Source organism: Delphinapterus leucas, chromosome 1 (genome assembly GCF_059928025.1).
Source record: "Delphinapterus leucas isolate spDelLeu-1000000601 "Yukka" chromosome 1, BTC_Dleu_Yukka2, whole genome shotgun sequence".
In the NCBI taxonomy this organism is placed as follows: domain Eukaryota; kingdom Metazoa; phylum Chordata; class Mammalia; order Artiodactyla; family Monodontidae; genus Delphinapterus; species Delphinapterus leucas.
In genome coordinates, this window is record NC_143129.1 from 178,790,901 (window position 1) to 178,809,941 (window position 19,041).

A 19,041-nucleotide genomic window follows, 5' to 3' on the forward strand; every position below is an offset into this window, starting at 1 on the left:
CTCCTAGCTCTCAAGAGGAGGGAGAGGGTCCTCAGAAGTCAGGTGGGCATGGCCCTCATGGGGCCAGGGCCAGGGCAGGGCCTGGGGGGCACGGGGCTGGTCCGGTTCTTACCGAATTGATCCGCTCAATGTAGTTGGAGACCCGTGTGAAGACGGAGGGCTTGTGGTCGTAGTTGCAACCAAGGGAGGACCCGAAGCCGACCACGCCGTGCACTTGCCACTGGCCGTTAGCCGCCTGGCAGTTCAGTGGTCCGCCGGAGTCCCCCTGGGGAAGGCCAGTGTTCTGTCAGGAGGGGCCTTTGAGCTTGGGTGGGGCGATGGGAGGGGAGGGGAAGGGGCTACCCTTCAGAGCCCCGTGTTTTACATGTTGGCAGTGCATTTATATTGTTCCACGGTGGGTTGCCATATTCTCAGAGGCCAGCCCTTGCGGTCGCAGCTCAAGATGGCACCATAATACCAACAGGAGCTAGCATTTATTCTTTCTGTGTGCCTGGAATGGTGCTAAGCACTTTATAGGCCGTATCTCATTTAATCTTTACCAAAACCTATGAGGTAAGTGTTGCAGTATCCCCATTTCATCAAAGAGGAAAACAGAAGCCCTCAGACTGGGGCTGTGCAAGCAGTAAAGTAAAGGGGCTGAGACGTGACCCAGAGTTAGAATGCCACGTGCTCAATCACCACTGGCCGCTTCCTCCCGTTGACGGAGTTTCCTGGGGGCCCGTCTGCCTGGGCAGAGAGTGTAGGGGCCCAGTGTGATCTGAAGGACACGTGAAGCTCCTTCCCGCTCTGTCCCCACTCTGCTTCAAAGTCCACCACATAGCAAGTCCTTTTGGTTAAGACACTGTATCAGAAAAGCTCTGTGGCAGCTACCATGAAGGGATACGTTGGGTCATGAATGGGACTAATTCAACAGATAAACTTGAACTCACCTTAGAAAGGTCCTAACCCAGCAAATATGTCCCCTTGGCTCCCTTACTACACAGAGGAAAGAATAAGAGAGATGACAGTCATGAGAGACCTCAATAAGACCCAAGGAGGGACTTCCCAGCAGTGAGAGGGTGGACACTACTACAAGGAGAATCTCAAAATATCTTTTCTGAAGACTGCAAGGACAAAGGTCGGGGTTCAAATGCGTGAAGCTGTTTCCCAGTGCTTTGCTAGCAGCTGGGAGGATGGAGTCCAGGACCCTGAGAGACTCTCCCCATCCTCAGCCTCATTTTGTCAGTGTGTATGGGGGGTTACCTGACTTCCTGCACTCACATTGCAGCTGGAGATCACATCATCACCCCCAGCACAGATCATATTGGTCTTCACAGTGCTACCCCACCAACCAGGTTGGGAGCATGTGGCAGAGTCCACAGCCAGCAGCTCGCCCTGCTGCAGGATGTCAGGAAGAGCTCTGCTGGCTGCATGAGACAAGAGAGAAGGTGTTACAGGGACAAAGGGACTCCTGAGAAAAAGCGAGTAGTGGATGCCCAGCCCCTTTCTTTCTGGTCCCTCTTACTTCCCTCCATCCATAGGGTTGCCATGGGAGCAGCCATGTTTGCCCATACTGTATCCTCACAGTCGATTGGGTAGTGTTCTGGCCACAGCTGATTGGTTCAGGGGTGAACATCTGACCCCAGCTAAGCCAATGAGCTCCTTCTCCTGAGAATTTGGGGGTGGGACTAAGAAATCCCAGCCAGAGAGGATATAAATCTGGGAGCTGTTGGTAGTGGCTGCCATTTTCTTCTAGGGAGAGAAGGATGAAATAGGTCCACGAAGAAAAGAAATTCTGAGAGAGGGTTTCCTGAGTTTCTCATAGTCTTTCAGCCCCTGATTCTCTCCTGTTCCTGAAGCCTGGCTGTCTCTGGCCTTGGCTGAGTCTCTTAAATCCTTATAACAAACTCTCCATTTTGTTGTGCTGGCTCCATGGTTTCTACCACTTACCTTAAATATGACGGTGAGCCTGCTGGCATCTGGAGACCCAGCTTGGGAAAAATATTTGAATGCATTGACAGTAGAGCTTTCCTAATGGCTCCCAACGACACTGCCACCATCACTTTCATTACTATCATCACTGCTACTCATGTCAAAGACTAATAATGTTCTTCACCTGCATTTTATTAGGCCGTTCAAAATACTAAGGTAATCCTCACAGTAAGTATTTATTCCTATTTTGGACATTGGGACAGATGGGCCATTGAAGCCAAGAGAAATTAAGCAGCTTTCCCAAGACCATCCTAATTAAATCTAGTCTAACCTGTATTATATTTTGCAAGTGTATAAGCATTTTCACATCTCTTTTGTCATCTCTTTTAACCTTTGCCAACCGTATTTCCATTTTACAGATGAGAAAACTGAAGCTAAGGTTACACAGCTAGTGACCAACAGAGCTGGGGATAAAGCCAAGCATTTGGACCCTTCCCTGGCTTTTGCTGCCTCCAGTGAAATACTTTCTGCCTGGGTGTTTTCTGATAAATGAACCAGTGGCTGTTCTTGTATCTCAGTAAGCATGAGATACACTTCCCACTTCTTAATTCTGCTGAGTTTCCATGTATCCATGTTTTTGCAGATAAGCCAGGCAAGAGGGTGATACTAATTTGAGTGTATGTGTGTTGATGTACCTCTGTAAAAAACGTGTCACTTATAGATTTATGTCATTATGAAAAAAAAAATAACCACTTATCTGCATGAGCCTTCCTAGAGTTTTCCAAACCTCTGGTGATTTTACAAGGGGAGGGCAGGTCCTCTGTTCCTTCTTGGTGGCCTACTGTCATTGGATTTCTGACCCTTAGGGCTTATGTCAAAAGGAGACCCACATGTAGCCAGGGTCTGAGCAGCAAGGTCAGGAGGCACGTGGGACAGATGAGTTTTGAGATGGGGAGCAGAGAGTCTGATGAGGGCCCCAGGGACCTTTGTGGAGCTCTGGAATCCTGAGGTCACAGAGTGAATGCTATTTTGGACTCTGGCTTTGGGCCATAAAAAGGGACTTCTGGGGACTTCCCTGGCGGCCCAGTGGTTAGGACTCTGCACTTCCACCGCAGGGGGCATGGGTTCGATCCCTGGCTGGGGACGTAAGATCCCACATCCCACATGCCACGCGGCATGGCCAAGAAAGGGGGAGAAAAAGAAAAGGGACTTCTGTGCCAGAAGTCATGTAGTCAATGTAACCCTCATTCTGTCATAGTGACAGTGACAACAATTAACACACAACACCTACTATGTGCCAGGCGCTGGGCTAAGTGCTTCCCATGGATTATTGACAACTCTGTGATACAGGTGCTGTTATTATCCCCATTTTACAGATGAGGAAACTTCAGTGTGGAAAAGCTCATTAAGTAACGTGCCAAAGGTCACATAGCAAGTAAGTGGAGGAGCTGGATTTGAACCCAGACAGTCTGAATTCCTTTTTTTTTTTTTACATCTTTACTGGAGTATAATTGCTTTACAATGGTGTGTTAGTTTCTGCTTTATAACAAAGTGAATCAGTTATACATATACATATATTCCCATATCTCTTCCCTCTTGCGTCTCCCTCCCTCCCACCCTCCCTATCCCACCCCTCTAGGTGGTCACAGAGCACCGAGCTGATCTCCCTGTGCTATGCGGCTGCTTCCCACTAGCTATCTACCTTACGTTTGGTAGTGTATCTATGTCCATGCCACTCTTTCACTTTGTCCCAGCTTACCCTTCCCCCTCCCCGTGTCCTCAAGTCCATTCTCTAGTAGGTCTGTGTCTTTATTCCCATCTTACCCTTAGGTTCTTCATGACCCTTTTTTTTTTCTTAAATTCCATATATATGTGTTAGCATACGGTATTTTTCTTTCTCTTTCTGACTTACTTCACTCTGTATGACAGACTGTAGGTCCATCCACCTCACTACAAATAACTCAATTTCGTTTCTTTTTATGGCTGAGTAATATTGCATTGTATGTATGTGCCACATTTTCTTTATCCATTCATCCGATGATGGACACTTAGGTTGCTTCCATCTCCTGTCTATTGTAAATAGAGCTGCAATGAACATTTTGGTACGTGACTCTTTTTGAATTATGGTTTCCTCAGGGTATATGCCCAGTAGTGGGATTGCTGGGTCATATGGTAGCTCTATTTGTAATTTTTTAAGGAACCTCCATACTGTTCTCCATAGTGGCTGTACCAATTCACATTCCCACCAGCAGTGCAAGAGTGTTCCCTTTTCTTCACACCCTCTCCAGCATTTATTGTTTCTAGATTTTTTTTTTGCGGTACGTGGGCCTCTCACTGTTGTGGCCTCTCCTGTTGCGGAGCACAGGCTCTGGATGCACAGGCTCAGCGGCCATGGCTTACGGCCTAGCCGCTCTGCGGCATGTGGGATCTTCCCGGACTGGGGCACAAACCCGTGTCCCCTGCATCGGCGGGCGGACTCGCAACCACTGCGCCACCAGGGAAGCCCTGTTTCTAGTTTTTTTGATGATGGCCATTCTGACTGGTGTGAGATGATATCTCATTGTAGTTTTGATTTGCATTTCTCTAATGATTAGTGATGTTGAGCACCCTTTCATGTGTTTGTTGGCAGTCTGTATATCTTCTTTGGAGAAATGTCTATTTAGGTCTTCTGCCCATTTTTGGATTGGCTTGTTTGTTTTTTTGTTATTGAGCTGCATGAGCTGCTTGTACATTTTGGAGATTAATCCTTTGTCAGTTGCTTCATTTGCAAATATTTTCTCCCATTCTGAGGGTTGTCTTTTGGTCTTGTTTATGGTTTCCTTTGCTGTGCAAAAGCTTTGAAGTTTCATTAGGTCCCATTTGTTTATTTTTGATTTTATTTCCATTTCTCTAGGAGGTGGGTCAAAAAGGATCTTGCTGTGATTTATGTCATAGAGTGTTCTGCCTGTTTTCCTCTAAGAGTTTGATAGTTTCTGGCCTTACAATTAGGTCTTTAATCCATTTTGAGCTTATTTTTGTGTATGGTGTTAGGGAGTGTTCTAATCTCATACTTTTACATGTACCTGTCCAGTTTTCCCAGCACCACTTATTGAAGAGGCTGTCCTTTCTCCACTGTACATTCCTGCCTGCTTTATCAAAGATAAGGTGACCATATGTGCGTGGGTTTATCTCTGGGATTTCTATCGTGTTCTATGGATCTGTATTTCAGTTTTTGTGCCAGTACCATACTGTCTTGATTACTGTAGCTTTGTAGTATAGTCTGAAGTCCGGGAGCCCGATTCCTCCAGCTCCATTTTTCGTTCTCAAGATTGCTTTGGCTATTCGGGGTCTTTTGTGTTTCCATACAAATTGTGAAATTTTTTGTTCTAGGTCTGTGAAAAATGCCAGTGGTAGTTTGATAGGGATTGCATTGAATCTGTAGATTGCTTTGGGTAGTAGAGTCATTTTCACAATGTTGATTCTTCCAATCCAAGAACATGGTATATCTCTCCATCTATTTGTATCATCTTTAATTTCTTTCATCAGTGTCCTATAATTTTCTGCATACAGGTCTTTTGTCTCCTTAGGTAGGTTTATTCCTAGATATTTTATTCTTTTTGTTGCAATAGTAAATAGGAGTGTTTTCTTAATTTCACTTTCAGATTTTTCATCATTAGTGTATAACAATGCCAGAGATTTCTGTACATTAATTTTGTATTCTGCTACTTTACCAAATTCATTGATTAGCTCTAGTAGTTTTCTGGTAGCGTCTTTAGGATTCTCTATTTATAGTATCATGTCATCTGCAAACAGTGACAGCTTTACTTCTTTTCTGATTTGGATTCCTTTTATTTCCTTTTCTTCTCTGATTGCTTTGGCTAAAACTTCCAAAACTATATTGAATAAGAGTGGTGAGAGTGGGCAACCTTGTCTTGTTCCTGATCTTAGTGGAAATGGTTTCAGTTTTTCACCCTTGAGGACGATGTTGGCTGTGGGTTTGTCATATATGGCCTTTATTATGTTGAGGAAAGTTCCCTCTATGCCTACTTTCTGGAGGGTTTTTATCATAAATGGGTGTTGAATTTTGTCGAAAGCTTTTTCTGCATCTATTGAGATGATCATATGGTTTTTCTCCTTCAATTTGTTAATACGGTGTATCACGTTGATTGATTTGCTTATATTGAAGAATCCTTATATTCCTGGAATAAATCCCACTTGATTATCCATCTACGCTATCCTGCTTCTCCAAGGCAGCAGCCATTTTTTCCAGACTCCCTGGATGATGAGTGGGGAGAGAGCCCCTGACTGGACAGGGGTGACATCGCCTCCCTTCCCTCCCTTGGGATCCTTGGGGTTCCCAGCACCCACTTACTCTGCAGCCTTCCCCAGCCCGTGACATAGCAGATATAATTGTTGGGTAGAATGGCGCCAGTGGGCGGTAGGCAGCTAAGCTGGATCTTGTCAGTCAGGGCGATGGGGTTGGCCAGTTTGAGCAGGGCAATGTCGTTCCTGGGTTTGTCAAGAGGCAGAGCATAAAGAGAGGGTTGACTGGTCCTGCCCCAATTATATTTCTGATTTTAGCCCCAGCGGGGACCATCGAACCCCCTCCTCGGCCAGCCTGATGGTGAATCTTCCTTCTGTTGGGGCTATGAGGAATTGGGGAGCAGCTGTGGTTAAACCCCAGGATTGCATTTTGTCGCTGGTGGAGCTTGGACCCCTAAATTCCCCTGAGGCCTTTCAGGGGACTGTACAGAACAGGGAGGGCAAATAGGTTTGTCTTGCAATGTCCACTCTGATGGATTAGTTTGTGGCTGCCTGGCAGGCTGTGTTGACAAGGATTCTGAGGCTCTGTCCAGGGTCAGCAAGGAAATAAATCCATGACTGCTTGGTAATGTCTGTCCCAGCCATATGCTTCCTATGTTTGGTTTAGAAAACAGTAGATGTTTAGGCTGAAAGGCCTTTTTGCCTTTACTCTTTACTCACCCTTCCACCTTGAGTTCTGCTGCCAGATTTGTCCATTAGTCTCACGTCCTTGTCTAGGAAACCTTTAGTGATTGGCAGATTACATTTTCCACGATGGCTGCAGTGAGATCTCCCATCCCATCAGTGCTTGTTGCAATGTGATGTTGACACTCTGTCCTTTGAGAGGAGGGGTCTGGGTTTCTTCCCTCTGGTTGGGGGGTGGGGGACTGCGATATAGAGGAAGTGACACCATGTGACTTCTGAGACTAGGGCACGAGAAAATGCAGCTTCTGTCTGGTCCTTCAGGATTCCTGTTCTTGGGTCCTAACCTCCGTGCGGTGAAGAAGCCCAGGCCACATAGAGAGTCCACGCGTATGTGAAAAGGCCCTTCTCCACTCTCTGCCCACCCATCTCCTTCCCATCTCTTAAGGCTTCCCTGGACCCATTCTGTGTCATTTTACGGCTTTCCAGCGTCTTGTCTGTGTGTATTTCATCTAGTTGACAAGTCCCTTTGGGTGCAGAGACTGACTCATGACTCATGGACGCCCCGCATCCTTTGTGCACCATCATCGGTGCTGGACCACAGCAGGCTGCCCGGATGAAGGATCACAGGGTGTTATGGCCACAGGGCATCCTCCCGCTCTCCCCAGGGCTGTGATGCAGAGTCTTCTGGAAGATTTGGCAGAGTGAACTTTCTGGGCAGCCATTCAAGAGTGGCATCTTGGGCTGCAGAAGAGCCCTTGCATGTGGATAAATTACGCAGATTTGAAGAGATGGCTGGGGTTCTTCTTTCTAAAGGCCTTTCTGGAACTGCAGATCTGCTCTTGGGGATTGCGAGAGGATGATGGATACCTCTGGGTTTTGGGAAGATGATGGGGAAGGAGGAAAAGGGAAGACAACTTTCTGTCCCCAGAAAGTGGGGACAATCATGACGACAATGATGATGAAAGTGTTTTGAAGATGTGCTCAGATCAGGCCTCTGCTGGGCACATCACACCTGATTTAATGCTACTTTCTGGATCTGTATCTTCAGGCAAGTTCCTTTACTTCCTAGGTCGTGGTTTCCTCATCGGTGAGTTGGGGATAATAACAGTACCTCCCGCCTGGGGCTGTTGTGAGGAATAAATATGATAACGCTCAGGAAACACCTAGCACAGTGCCTGGCACAAGGAAAGCACTAAGTGTTAGTTGGCGTGATTGTGCAAACTAACTCCTGGGGGTGGAAGAGAGCTCACTGGGAAGGGGGCCTAGACTGTGAGGTTCTGGAGGGTTGGCGACCCCCACCACTCCTGCCTGTCCTAGTGGAAGACCAGGCTGGCTGGGCACAGTCTCTGCTGGTCACTGGAGTGCCTATGCTTGCTTGTGTGATCAGAAAGAGGGAGTTTCCTGAGCTGCAATGAGATGCTCGGGTTTAGGCAGCCCCCTAAACCCTGCAGGACTGGGGGCCTTGTGTGTTTCACTCACTGTTGTTCCCTCGTGCCTAGAACAGGGCCTGGCATATAGTAGGTGCTCAACAGATACCTGTGGAATGAAGGCGTGAGTAAACCCATGGCTCTGAATTTTGTTTAATACCACCTGGATCTCAGGATTAGTGATGATGAAAGAAGTCTGATGTTCCAGCAAATATTCCCTGCCCCTACATGTGCCTGCTCCCTGGGATAGGGGGTGGAGATTCAGGGGTGAATCAGGCATGGCCCAGCCCTTGCAAACTTCCGGCTAGAAGGGGAATTAGATGTGAATTAATCTCTAATGCACCTTGAGAGTGGACCGGGCGGGAGGAAGGGGTTGATTCCGCCAGTTTTCTGACGGGCAGAGAACCTTCCCTGCTTCTTCTTCCTCTCCCTCCTTTTTTCCACTTCCTGGGACCACTCCCCTCTACTTTGATGGCTCAGACATAGATCCCAGCACTTACACCTCTTTATTGCACCATTATTGTACTATTACTGCTAATAGCCCACACATATGGTTTCTATCGTGTGCCAGGACTTTTTCTAAGTACTTTACATACATTATCTCATTTAATCCTCGCAACAACCCTAGAGGTAGACACTATTACTGTCCTTATTTTACCAAAGAGGAAACTGAGGCACAGAAAGGCTAAGGAACTCGTGCTGGGCCACGCGGTCAGTATTCGTATCTAAGCCTCCAGGCTCCAGAAGCTCGACCCCTAACCAGCACCCCGCACTGCCTCCCAGCCACACTTCTGGCCATGGGCTCCTTGAGAGCTGGCGTGGTGACCTGTGCATCTCTGTGCGTCCAGCACCCAGCATGGCATGTGGGACATGGCGGGTGAACATAGGATGGTATGTGCTTGTCTACGAGGAGTTGGGGGAAGCGGAGTTGCCATCTCCCTGCAGGTCGGGGAACAATCACTGGGGGGCTTTGCAGAGCTCTGTGCCCCTTGCCAGCTTCCTGTGTGTATTACCCCAGGCTGTCCCAGCAGAGTATCAGGGAATCTTTGAAAAATGTCAAAGGCGTGTTGGGAGGGGACACAGAGTAGGGGACAGCAGAGGGACTGTGTCCTACTCCACTCATAGACTCCACATATAGTGGGACCTGCAGACCTATCCCTGTGTCCCCAGGACTTGGCACAGAATAAATACACGGTCAGTGAGTGCCTGCGGTGGACAGGGGAGCTGCAGGCTTAACTGGCAGGAGATCCAGGTCGCTCTGACAGTCTTTGCCTCTCCCTCCCCTAGTCACAGCCCAGCCCAGGCATCTTTGGGGCCGAGAGCTCCTCCCCACTCCCTACAGAAGGAGCAAAGGATGGGGCAGAGTTGCACCCACTGCCTTCTGGGAGACGCCCCATCCCCGCTCTGCACCCCTGCCAACCCACCCCCCAAGCACACCCAGACAGAACACACCCTTCGGAGAGCTGGTTGGAGTTCCAGTCCTTTTGCACCACAAGCTTGGAGACCTTGACAGCCAGCGAGCTGGGCTCATGGGTGGCGAGGCAGTGCTGGCCCAGCACCACGCTGTAGGTCCTGGAGGAACTGGGAGAGGGGGCCGAGTGGAGAAGGTAAGCTCTGGGCTGTCCTTTCCTCTCTCTGGGCCCCTATGGGCAGGGACACCCCAATCAATGCACTGTCTGGAGGCCTGGCTCTGGCCAATGCTGGGATGGGCCCAAGTCAGTGCCTGCTCCAAGAGCTACTAGTTGGCGCTGGGAATTTTTCTTCCCTCTGGGCAATCGGTTAGTTATAATAACTATAACCAAACAGTAATTGCAACTATATTATACCAACTGTAAACTATGATATAAAATAAAAGTTATAATAATATAAACTCTGTGTTACTATGGGGGAAGTGAGATGGATACAGAGATAACAGCAGTCATTTACCCTCAAGGGCATCTTTTAATTTAACCCCTCACCTCCCATTTTTAGATGGGGAACCTGAGGCTCAGGGAGGAGAAATGGTCCAGAGTTTTGCAGCTCGTTAGTGACAATTCAGAGCTAGAACCAGGACTCCTGATGCCCAGGCCTCTATTATTTCCCCCCGCCTGCCTCCTAGAACTTGTAAATCAGGTGAGGAGAAGGGACCTCTCCTGGCTATGAAAGCATCACATTGGCCCAGCGGAAACTCCAGTGAGCACCAACCGGTGTGAGATAAGCAGAGGTTGTAGGGAGGGAAGAGGACAGGTGAACAACGAATGTCACAGAGCCTTTCCTGTCCGTTGTGGGCCTTTCTAATGGTGCCAGTTCACTTTTATTGAGCACTTACTAAGAGCCAGCCCCTTCGATGCATCATCATGTTTAATCCACACTAAATTCTGTTGCCTGAGCTTTAGCAGGTGATGGCATTGAGGCTTGGAGTAGTAGTTCAAGTGGCTCAAGGGAACCCAGTTCCAGGTCCTGAGGCCACATCTAGTTCCCCCGAGAGGATAGGAAACGGGCCTCCTCCCTTTCCATAGTCCCCTTCAGCGCCCCGCAAGGGATACTTAACCCATGTCACGTATGGGCCCATCAGCTGACCAACAGACTGAACTATACATCGATGAGAACTTGTTTCTCGGCTGAGGAAGTGGTTATGTGCAAGTCTCCTTTACACAGGGTGGTTCAGGCCATCTGGGCTCCAGCTCTGAGGGATGAGCATTGGCCAGTGGGGTGAGTGGGCTGGGAGACTGGGGAAAAGCATTTACCTGATGTAGTGGGCAGCTGTCAGGACCCAGTTTTGGCCTGTCAGAGACCCTCCGCAGGTGTGGCGCCACTGGCCATAGGAGCTGTACTGCAGGGAGACCTGGGAAGAGGTGCAGGTGCTCTGGTCACTGAAAGGACCAGGCTCCTCTGCTCTGCAGCTTCCCAGCCCTGAGAGCGGGGCCAGGGTAAGGTGAGCAAGGCACTCACCTCAGGTGCAAAATCTAAGGGGGCACCAAGAAACTCGGTAATCAGGATAAATAACATTTTTAATAATCTTTAGAAAATTAGCACAAAAAATCTCTGATGAACAAAATGTCAAAAATTTAAATAAAGACACTATTAAAAAGTAATTGTTGGGCTTCCCTGGTGGCACAGTGGTTAAGAATCCGCCTGCCAATGCAGGGGGCACGGGTTCGAGCCCTGGTCCGGGAAGATCCCACATGCCACGGAGCAACGAAGCCCATGCGCCACAACTACTGAGCCTGCACTCTAGAGCCCGCGAGCCACAACTACTGAGCCTGTGTGCCACAACTACTGAAGCCCGCGCGCCTAGAGCCTGAGCTCTGCAACAAGGGAAGCCACGACAATGAGAAGCCTGCGCACCGCAAGGGAGAGTAGCCCCCTGCTCGCCGCAACTAGAGAAAGCCTGGGCGCAGCAAAGAAGACCCAATGCAGCCAAAAATAAAATAAATAAAAAGTGATTGTTTTGAACATCTTTGGGCAACCTGACTTGTTGGGTTTTTTCCCTACTTGGGAGCTATTTCTTTAGGACATATTCCTCCAATTTAATATGTGTAAACCAAAATTTTGATTCCCCCCCCACCCCCGCCCCAAGTCTGTGTTTTCCCATCTTGGTAAATGGCAACCCCACTGTACCTGCTGCTCAGGCCAAAACACTAGGCAGTGAATTTGATGCTTCTCTTTCTCTCATGTGCCTCATTCTAATCTACCAGCAAATCCCGCCAGCTCTACTTCCAGAATATGTAGACAGAACGCATCCCTCTTACCACCTCAACTGCTGGTCCCAGCAATCTTTATTTAACTCTCACCTGGATTATTATTGTAGCTTCCTATGTATTCTCCCTGCTCTCACCCTGGCCCCTCCCTCACCCCATTTCTCAACACAGCAGCCAGAATGATCCTTTTAAAATGTAAGCATGATTATATCTCTTCTCTGCTCTAACAGCCAGTGGCTCCCCCTATTACACAGTGTGAAACCCCAAACTGAACAAGGCTCTACAAGTCTCTACATGACCTCCCTGACCTTATAGGCTCCCACTCCCTTCTGCTCCAGCCACACTGACCTCCACGAGGTTCTGGAAATACACCAAGCCCACTTCTGCCTCAGGGCCTTTGCACTTGCTGTTCCTTCTGCCTGGACTATTCTTTTCTTATGTATTAGCATAGCTTTCTCCTTCACTTCCTACAGGTCTGTGCTCAAGGTTTTCTTCTCTGTGAGGCCTTCTGTGACCTTACCTAAAACAGAGTATGCACGCTCATGTGCACACGTACATCCTTACACACCTATGCACACATATGAACACACACGTCTCTTTTCCTCTGGTCCTGCTTTATTCTTCATCATAGTATCTATCATCACCTGACATTATGAATTTACCCATTCAATTGTTTATTGTCTCACTCTCCCACTTTAATATAAGCTCTGTGAATTTTTTTCCCCACTGCTGTATTCCAGGTGCCTAGAACAGTACATGTCTCATGGTGGGTCCTTAATAAATTGAACAAGTGAGTGAATCAGCGAATGAATGAATGAATGAATGGATGAGTGAGTGAATGAATGAAAGTAGACTCACCAGGCAAGGGTCTGGTCTTTCCTGCAGAACTTGTCACCTGTTGCTCTAGTTTTTCCCTCAAGACTAAACCCACCGATAGGAATATGAACATACATAAGTGTACCTTACGCTACAGCTCCTCAACTTTTAAAAAATATTTTTATATTTTTTAAAAATGTATTTTATTTTATTTATTTTTGGCTGCATAGGGTCTTAGTTGCTGTGCCCGGGCTTTCTCTAGTTTCGGCAAGTGGGGGCTACTCTTCATTGTGTTGTGTGGGCTTCTCATTGCGGTGGCTTCTCTTGTTGCGGACCATGGGCTCTAGGCGCGCAGGCTTCAGTAGTTGCAGCATGTGGGCTCAGTAGCTGTGGTGTGTACACTTAGTTGCTCTGCAACATATGGGATCTTCCCGGACCAGGGATCGAACCCGTGTCCCCTGCATTGGCAGGTGGATTCTTAGCCCCTGCGCCACCAGGGTAGTCCCTCATTTTTTTTTTAAACAAAATCGTGTTTCTTTGTTTTTTCTTTTTTATCTTTTTTTACATCTTTATTTGAGTATAATTGCTTTACAATGGTGTGTTAGTTTCTGCTTTATAACAAAGTGAATCAGTTATACATATACATATGTTCCCATATCTCTTCCCTCTTGCGTCTCCCTCCCTCCCACCCTCTGTATCCCACCCCTCCAGGTGGTCACAAAGCACCGAGCTGATCTCCCTGTGCTATGGGGCTGCTTCCCACTAGCTATCTACCTTACGTTTGGTATGTCCATGCCTCTCTCTCGCTTTGTCACAGTTTACCCTTCTCCCTCCCCATATCCTCAAGTCCATTCTCCAGTAAGTCTGTGTCTTTATTCCTGAAAAACCTGTTTCTATTTAGATTTGATAGTTTAATAGGTGTGGGTTGGAACTTTAAGGCGGTTGCATTTGGCACTGCTTGGTTCTCTGCCAAAGCTGTCCCATCTCCTTCCCCTTCCTTTCCAGTCCTTGCCAAGGCCAAGCAGAGAGGAGGGAGGTGACAGCAGAGCATTGTGTGCTCTGACCAGGGTTCCCGTGGAGGAAAAGCAGGAATGATGCCTGCTTTTCTCCAAACATCCTCATTTCTGATTATCCACGTGGCATTTTCTTGTTTGCTTGACATTAAGGGGCCTTAGATGAACTGGCTTTTTAAACAATGCTTAAAATTAGACAAAATTAAAAAAGACACCTAAAAGGATGTCCCCACCCCCAAAATCTGAAAATAGGCTGAAACCATCCTACAGATGTGAAAATTTGAAATAATATGGAAACATAATTTGTGGGTAGCTAAGTGTGGCCATAAAATTTGTGGGTAGCTAAAGAGCAAAGGTTGAACCAAATTTGAATCTCCACTTTCCGCCAGGCTAACGGGGTGACTTTGGGCAATTATGTAACTTTTCTGAGCTCCAGTTACCTTGTCTAGAAAATGGGGATCATAATGCCATAATGCCTGTCAGGGGCTCTTGGGATGATTAACAATTACAATAGCTAACACTTTAAATGTCTAATAATTTGAACACTTGCTATATACTAGACACTGTTTTGAGCTCAGAGTGTGAATCAGCTTACATCATAATCACAGCAATCCCATGAGGCACTATTATTATTCCCATTTTACAGATGAGTAAACTACGGCAACCAATAGAAATTTGTACAATGTGGTCCACGCCATAAGGGCTGTTGTACATTTTTAATATTACCCACCGAGAAAGGTAAATTGAGTTGCTCCACTCATACAGCTACTATGTGGTAGAGCAGGGATCATCTGGCTCCACAATCTGTCTGGAAACTTGACACATCCTACTTTAATTTTGAATCACACAGCACTTTATTTTCAAGTGTCTGGTGGGTTATGATCTAGGATCATAATCTTGGGGTGAGTGTGGAACAAAAGAGACCTCTCAGGCAACTCAGAGCAAATTATATCTGTTTAAAATTTTGTTATTTTTTTCTTTATGAAAAAGGTTGATTTTTAAAAAAATATTGCATTTAAATATTCATTTTGGTTACAGAGTTTTGTGGTGCCTCCTTAGATTTTGCACCCAAAGTGAGTGCCTTGCTTGCCTCACCCTGGTCCCCACCCTGCTTGACCTGCCCACCAACCCCAATAAAAAAATCTCCCAGGGAAGCAGAAGCAGGAAGTGTAGAGAGACACTTCCAAGACCAGCATTAATCAGTTCCCAAGGCAAGGATGCTTTTGTACCAGCAGTGTCAGCGGGTCCAGAGGATGAGGAAATATTTTGGTAGGCGGCACTGACTGGTTCTCAGCACAAGGGTGACCTCTGCTTAAGGGGGAGGTATAGGATCGCTCTTCCAACTTTCCAGAAAAAATATATTATGTGAGTGTGAGAGAAGTGCCAAAAGAATTGGCAAAATACACAGAGCCAAGTGTATAAATTGTGAGCTATCGGTCACCATCTATGATTGAAGCTCTCTTAACTGAGGGGAAGATGAACGGATGTTGCCATTCCCTCCGTGAAACATACTGACGGCTGTATGGGGCGCCCTGAACACTCACCACTAGCACTCACCCCGATTCAACCTTTTTGTTCCCAATCCTCCGTATGCTAGTTGTGCTTGTATTGTAATTATGTAAATTGATTAAACATGTAACCGATGAAACGTGAGTTCAAAAAGCGAGTTGTGATTTATATGGAAACTAAGTTAAATGCTTGGAAGAGACCAGATAACCCTGACTTTTGAAAAATTGCTGTGAAATTAGGCATTGAAGAGAAAACGGAAAAATTGAGAAAATAGGTCGTAAAAATCTGGAAGAGCTCATTCCGATGGCTTCTTGAATGTCTCACAGTCATTGCTCTACTCTAAAGAAACGGAATTATAGGTGATGTGTTGTGGGGGGTGGTTTACACAAGACAGACTGGTGAACAAATATATATGTACAAGTTTTAAATTAAAATAAATTGTTTAAAAAATGTATGTGTGGTTTCTAATAATTTCGCTATAACCAACCTTTCAATTACTCAGTCCCAATCACGTCAGATTAGAGAGATTTTACAATATTTATTTATGTCAATGTCAGCGTCATGTATTTTCTTCGGGAGTCGTACCACTAACAGGTCCTGGTAATTTGTGCCTGTGCCCCAACCAGAATTTTTAGTCTCCATATCACTAGGATTATTTTAAGGTAAGGAAGCATTTACTTTCATTGGTAACATCTACTTGTCTGTAGTTAAGAATTAATTTGCGGGACTTCCCTGGTGGCTCAGTGGTTAAGAATCCGCCTGCCAATGCAGGGGACACGGGTTCGAGCCCTGGTCCAGGAAGATCCCACATGCCGTGGAGCAGCCAAGCCCGTGCACCACAGCTACTGAGCCTGCACTCTAGAGCCCGCGAGCCACAACTACCGAGCCCGTGCGCTGCAACTACTGAGCCCACGAGCCTAGAGCCCGTGCTCTGCCACCGCAAGGAGAAGCCCGCGCACAAAAATGAGACCCAACGCAGCCAAAAAGAAAAAAAATAAAAAATAATTAATTTGCACTGGTTGGTTCCTTAAAGCAAGGAATATTTGCATAGGGGGTGATGAATGATTCGTAGGATAACAGTACATGTGTAAGCAAGCATCTGATTGGTTAACAGAGCAAGACTGTATTTGTGAATTTGTGTGTATGGGTCGTGGGGTAGGGCAGGTCTTTATCAAGGCTGGAGAAGGCACCTCTCCCTCCACCCCCAAGGTTGACCAACAGAAATGTATTTTTTATTGGCGAATTTTCCCATCCTGCCCTCTGAGTCCCCACCAATCCTCATCTTTGCCAGTGCAGTAGACCCCGTGGTGGAGGGCAAAGGGGGTGATGTGAGGTAGGTAAGGGCACGGGGGCAGAAGTGGAGGGGTGGGGGGACTCCCCTGCCAGGGACAGCTGTTGGCTCTCACATCTTCACCTCCAACCACCCTGGGCAGGTTGGGCAGGTAAGTGGGGAGCCCACAGCTGAGAGCTGTAAAAAGAGAAAGGGTCGTGAGCCCAGGAAGCAATGACCCAAACGATGTAACCTACACTGGCTGAATTCCCAAATCCCAAATAGAGAATCCCCGTTCTGGAAGGATCTCCACACGTTGCAGAGTCCTGCCCTTTGCTCCACTTATTTGGAACTTCACTCCAGCTTTCTTATAACCACAGGACTGAGTCCAGTGGGTACAGGGAGGTCCCATCCCCAGTCCCACCAGGAGACTGAAAATGTGCCTCTGGGTGACAGGACTTACCTCCAGCCACCAATGTAGGCAGCAGTAGGGCTCTGATCACGGTGTGTCTGTAGGAGTCTGATATGTGTGGCCCTGGCTAAGGCCCTGGTTTTATGAGTGAACTTATCGGCCAGAGATACACTAGGAACGCAAGATGGGGATTTTCTCCAAGCCCAATGGAAAAATGGCCTGTGTCCAAATATTTTTTTCCATTTCCCCCACCTGTCACCCTGGCACTACTTTGAAAAAATGCCAAAGGTGGATATTGAAATATGGGTTCTATCTGCTTTTAAGAGATTATGTTATGTGTTAGGGGAAGAAGAAAAATATTGTTGTTGGTCCTTGGAGTTGTGTTTTCATAGAAAAGATTAGGTTGGTGTGCTGAGCAAACAGCATTCTAGGCCAGTGGTTCTCAATGGAGCTGGTATTGCCTACCAAGGGGACATCTGGCAATGTCCAGAGACATTTTTGGCTGGGGATGGGGTATTACTGGTATGTAGCGGGGAGAGTCTAGAGATGCTGTTAAACATCCTATAAGGCCCCCGGCAGCCCGTCATAACAAGGAATTATCCCACCCTGAACATCAGTGGTGCCGAGGTCGAGGAAGCCTGTTCTAGGCCATGCTATGGCTTGCTGTGTGACCCTGGACAAGCCATGGAAGTCTCTAGGCCCGGGGCCTGCCCTTCTGTGAACCAGGCAGAGAAACGTGTGCCCAGTCTGTTTTGCAACAATGTGGTGAGGATTTGAAAAACATGAACGTGCTTACCTAGGAGAAGCACAAAACGGACCCACACAGGTAGGGTTTGGCAGTCCCAGCAACAGGAAGGAGGGAGTGCTGGCCAAGGAGGGCTGTATCTATCATCTCCTCCTAAGACGACAACAGTTTGTACTTCTCCAGTAACTTCATCTGCCAAGTGGGGTCAGAGCAGGAACTTCTTAGAAAGGGAGGCTGACACTCACCAAACATATACATCAGATGCACTCACATGTCTTACCTAATCTAAGCCTTACAAAACCTTGCACAAGGGTCCCATATTTCAAGGGAGGAAGCTGAGGTTCAGAGAGGTAAAGTGACTTGCCCAAGACCACACAGCTTCTAAGCGGCAGAATGGGGATTCCAACATAAGTTGGTCTGATTTCCAAGCCCCTTTACCTGATGCCGCTGAAGGTGGCCTTCCGAATGTCCTCCTAGCACTGCAATAAGCCCCTTGTTTTTGGCGGGGGTGGGGGGGCAGGGAGAAGGGTGGAGAAAATGAGCGAGGGCTCCTGATGGATGTTCTCGCTCTGCCTTAAACCTTCACTCTTGTTGCTTGTGGTCTGAGCACGGTGCCAGGCAGGCCAGGCTCTGGTGAGACAGTCCTGCTCTGTGACCACAGATTCTACCTTTTGCCCAGCTAGAAAAGCAGAGCAGAAAGTGGACTCCATCTGTTAAGATCTGAGTTCAAGCCCTCACTGAATCAGATCTGAGCATTATAGCTTGGAGGGACAAGTCACTTCTCTCCTGGGCCCGAGTTTCTTAAATAACAATCCAGGCCTGATTGCAGGATCATTGTATGGGTGAGAAAATGGGTGTGAGAAAATTTTGTAATCTCCCAAGGGTGATGAGGAAGGTGAAGGAGGCTGGGGTACAGAATCCCGTTGCACTAGACGTCAGAATATCTGGGCTCTAGTCCCAACTGCATTCCCTAACTCCTTTAACAGTTTGGGCTCTTGTTTATAATCTGTAGCAGTCACTACAACAACAAACTATTTCTGAAGTTTCCTATTTTATCTTGAATTAACGTGACTATGCCATTCTGTTTCACGTATCTGCATTTGTTTTACTATAAAAATAAGATTTTCCCTGTATGAGGTCACTGGACAAATACCAGTTTTGTGCATGCCATGGGCTTGCTGTGTGATCACACAGGTCCTCTGGCCTGGGGCTGCCCATGAATGAAACAGTGAGAGGAACGTATGCCTGGCCTATTTCACCACATTGCTGGGAGGGTTTGAAAGTGACAGAAAACTTCATCAAACAGGCTTAAGCCAAAGAGTCATTCATTGG

At 47.2% G+C, this 19,041-nt stretch overlaps 1 protein-coding gene across 1 annotated transcript in view; it reads right to left on the minus strand.

Moving 5' to 3' along the window:
- Nucleotides 1-19,041, minus strand: part of LOC111187065 (chymotrypsin-like elastase family member 2A) — a 19,181-nt gene continuing 140 nt past the window's right edge. Inside the window, exons 2-7 of the mRNA XM_089916090.1 lie at nucleotides 16,665-16,805; nucleotides 10,991-11,091; nucleotides 9,717-9,845; nucleotides 6,259-6,399; nucleotides 1,261-1,402; nucleotides 1-265 (exon numbers count right to left, since the gene is read on the minus strand). Of these exons, the coding sequence (XP_089772216.1) occupies nucleotides 56-265; nucleotides 1,261-1,402; nucleotides 6,259-6,399; nucleotides 9,717-9,845; nucleotides 10,991-11,091; nucleotides 16,665-16,805 (864 nt within the window). The 3' untranslated portion in view covers nucleotides 1-55. The remainder of the gene's footprint in view (nucleotides 266-1,260; nucleotides 1,403-6,258; nucleotides 6,400-9,716; nucleotides 9,846-10,990; nucleotides 11,092-16,664; nucleotides 16,806-19,041) is intronic.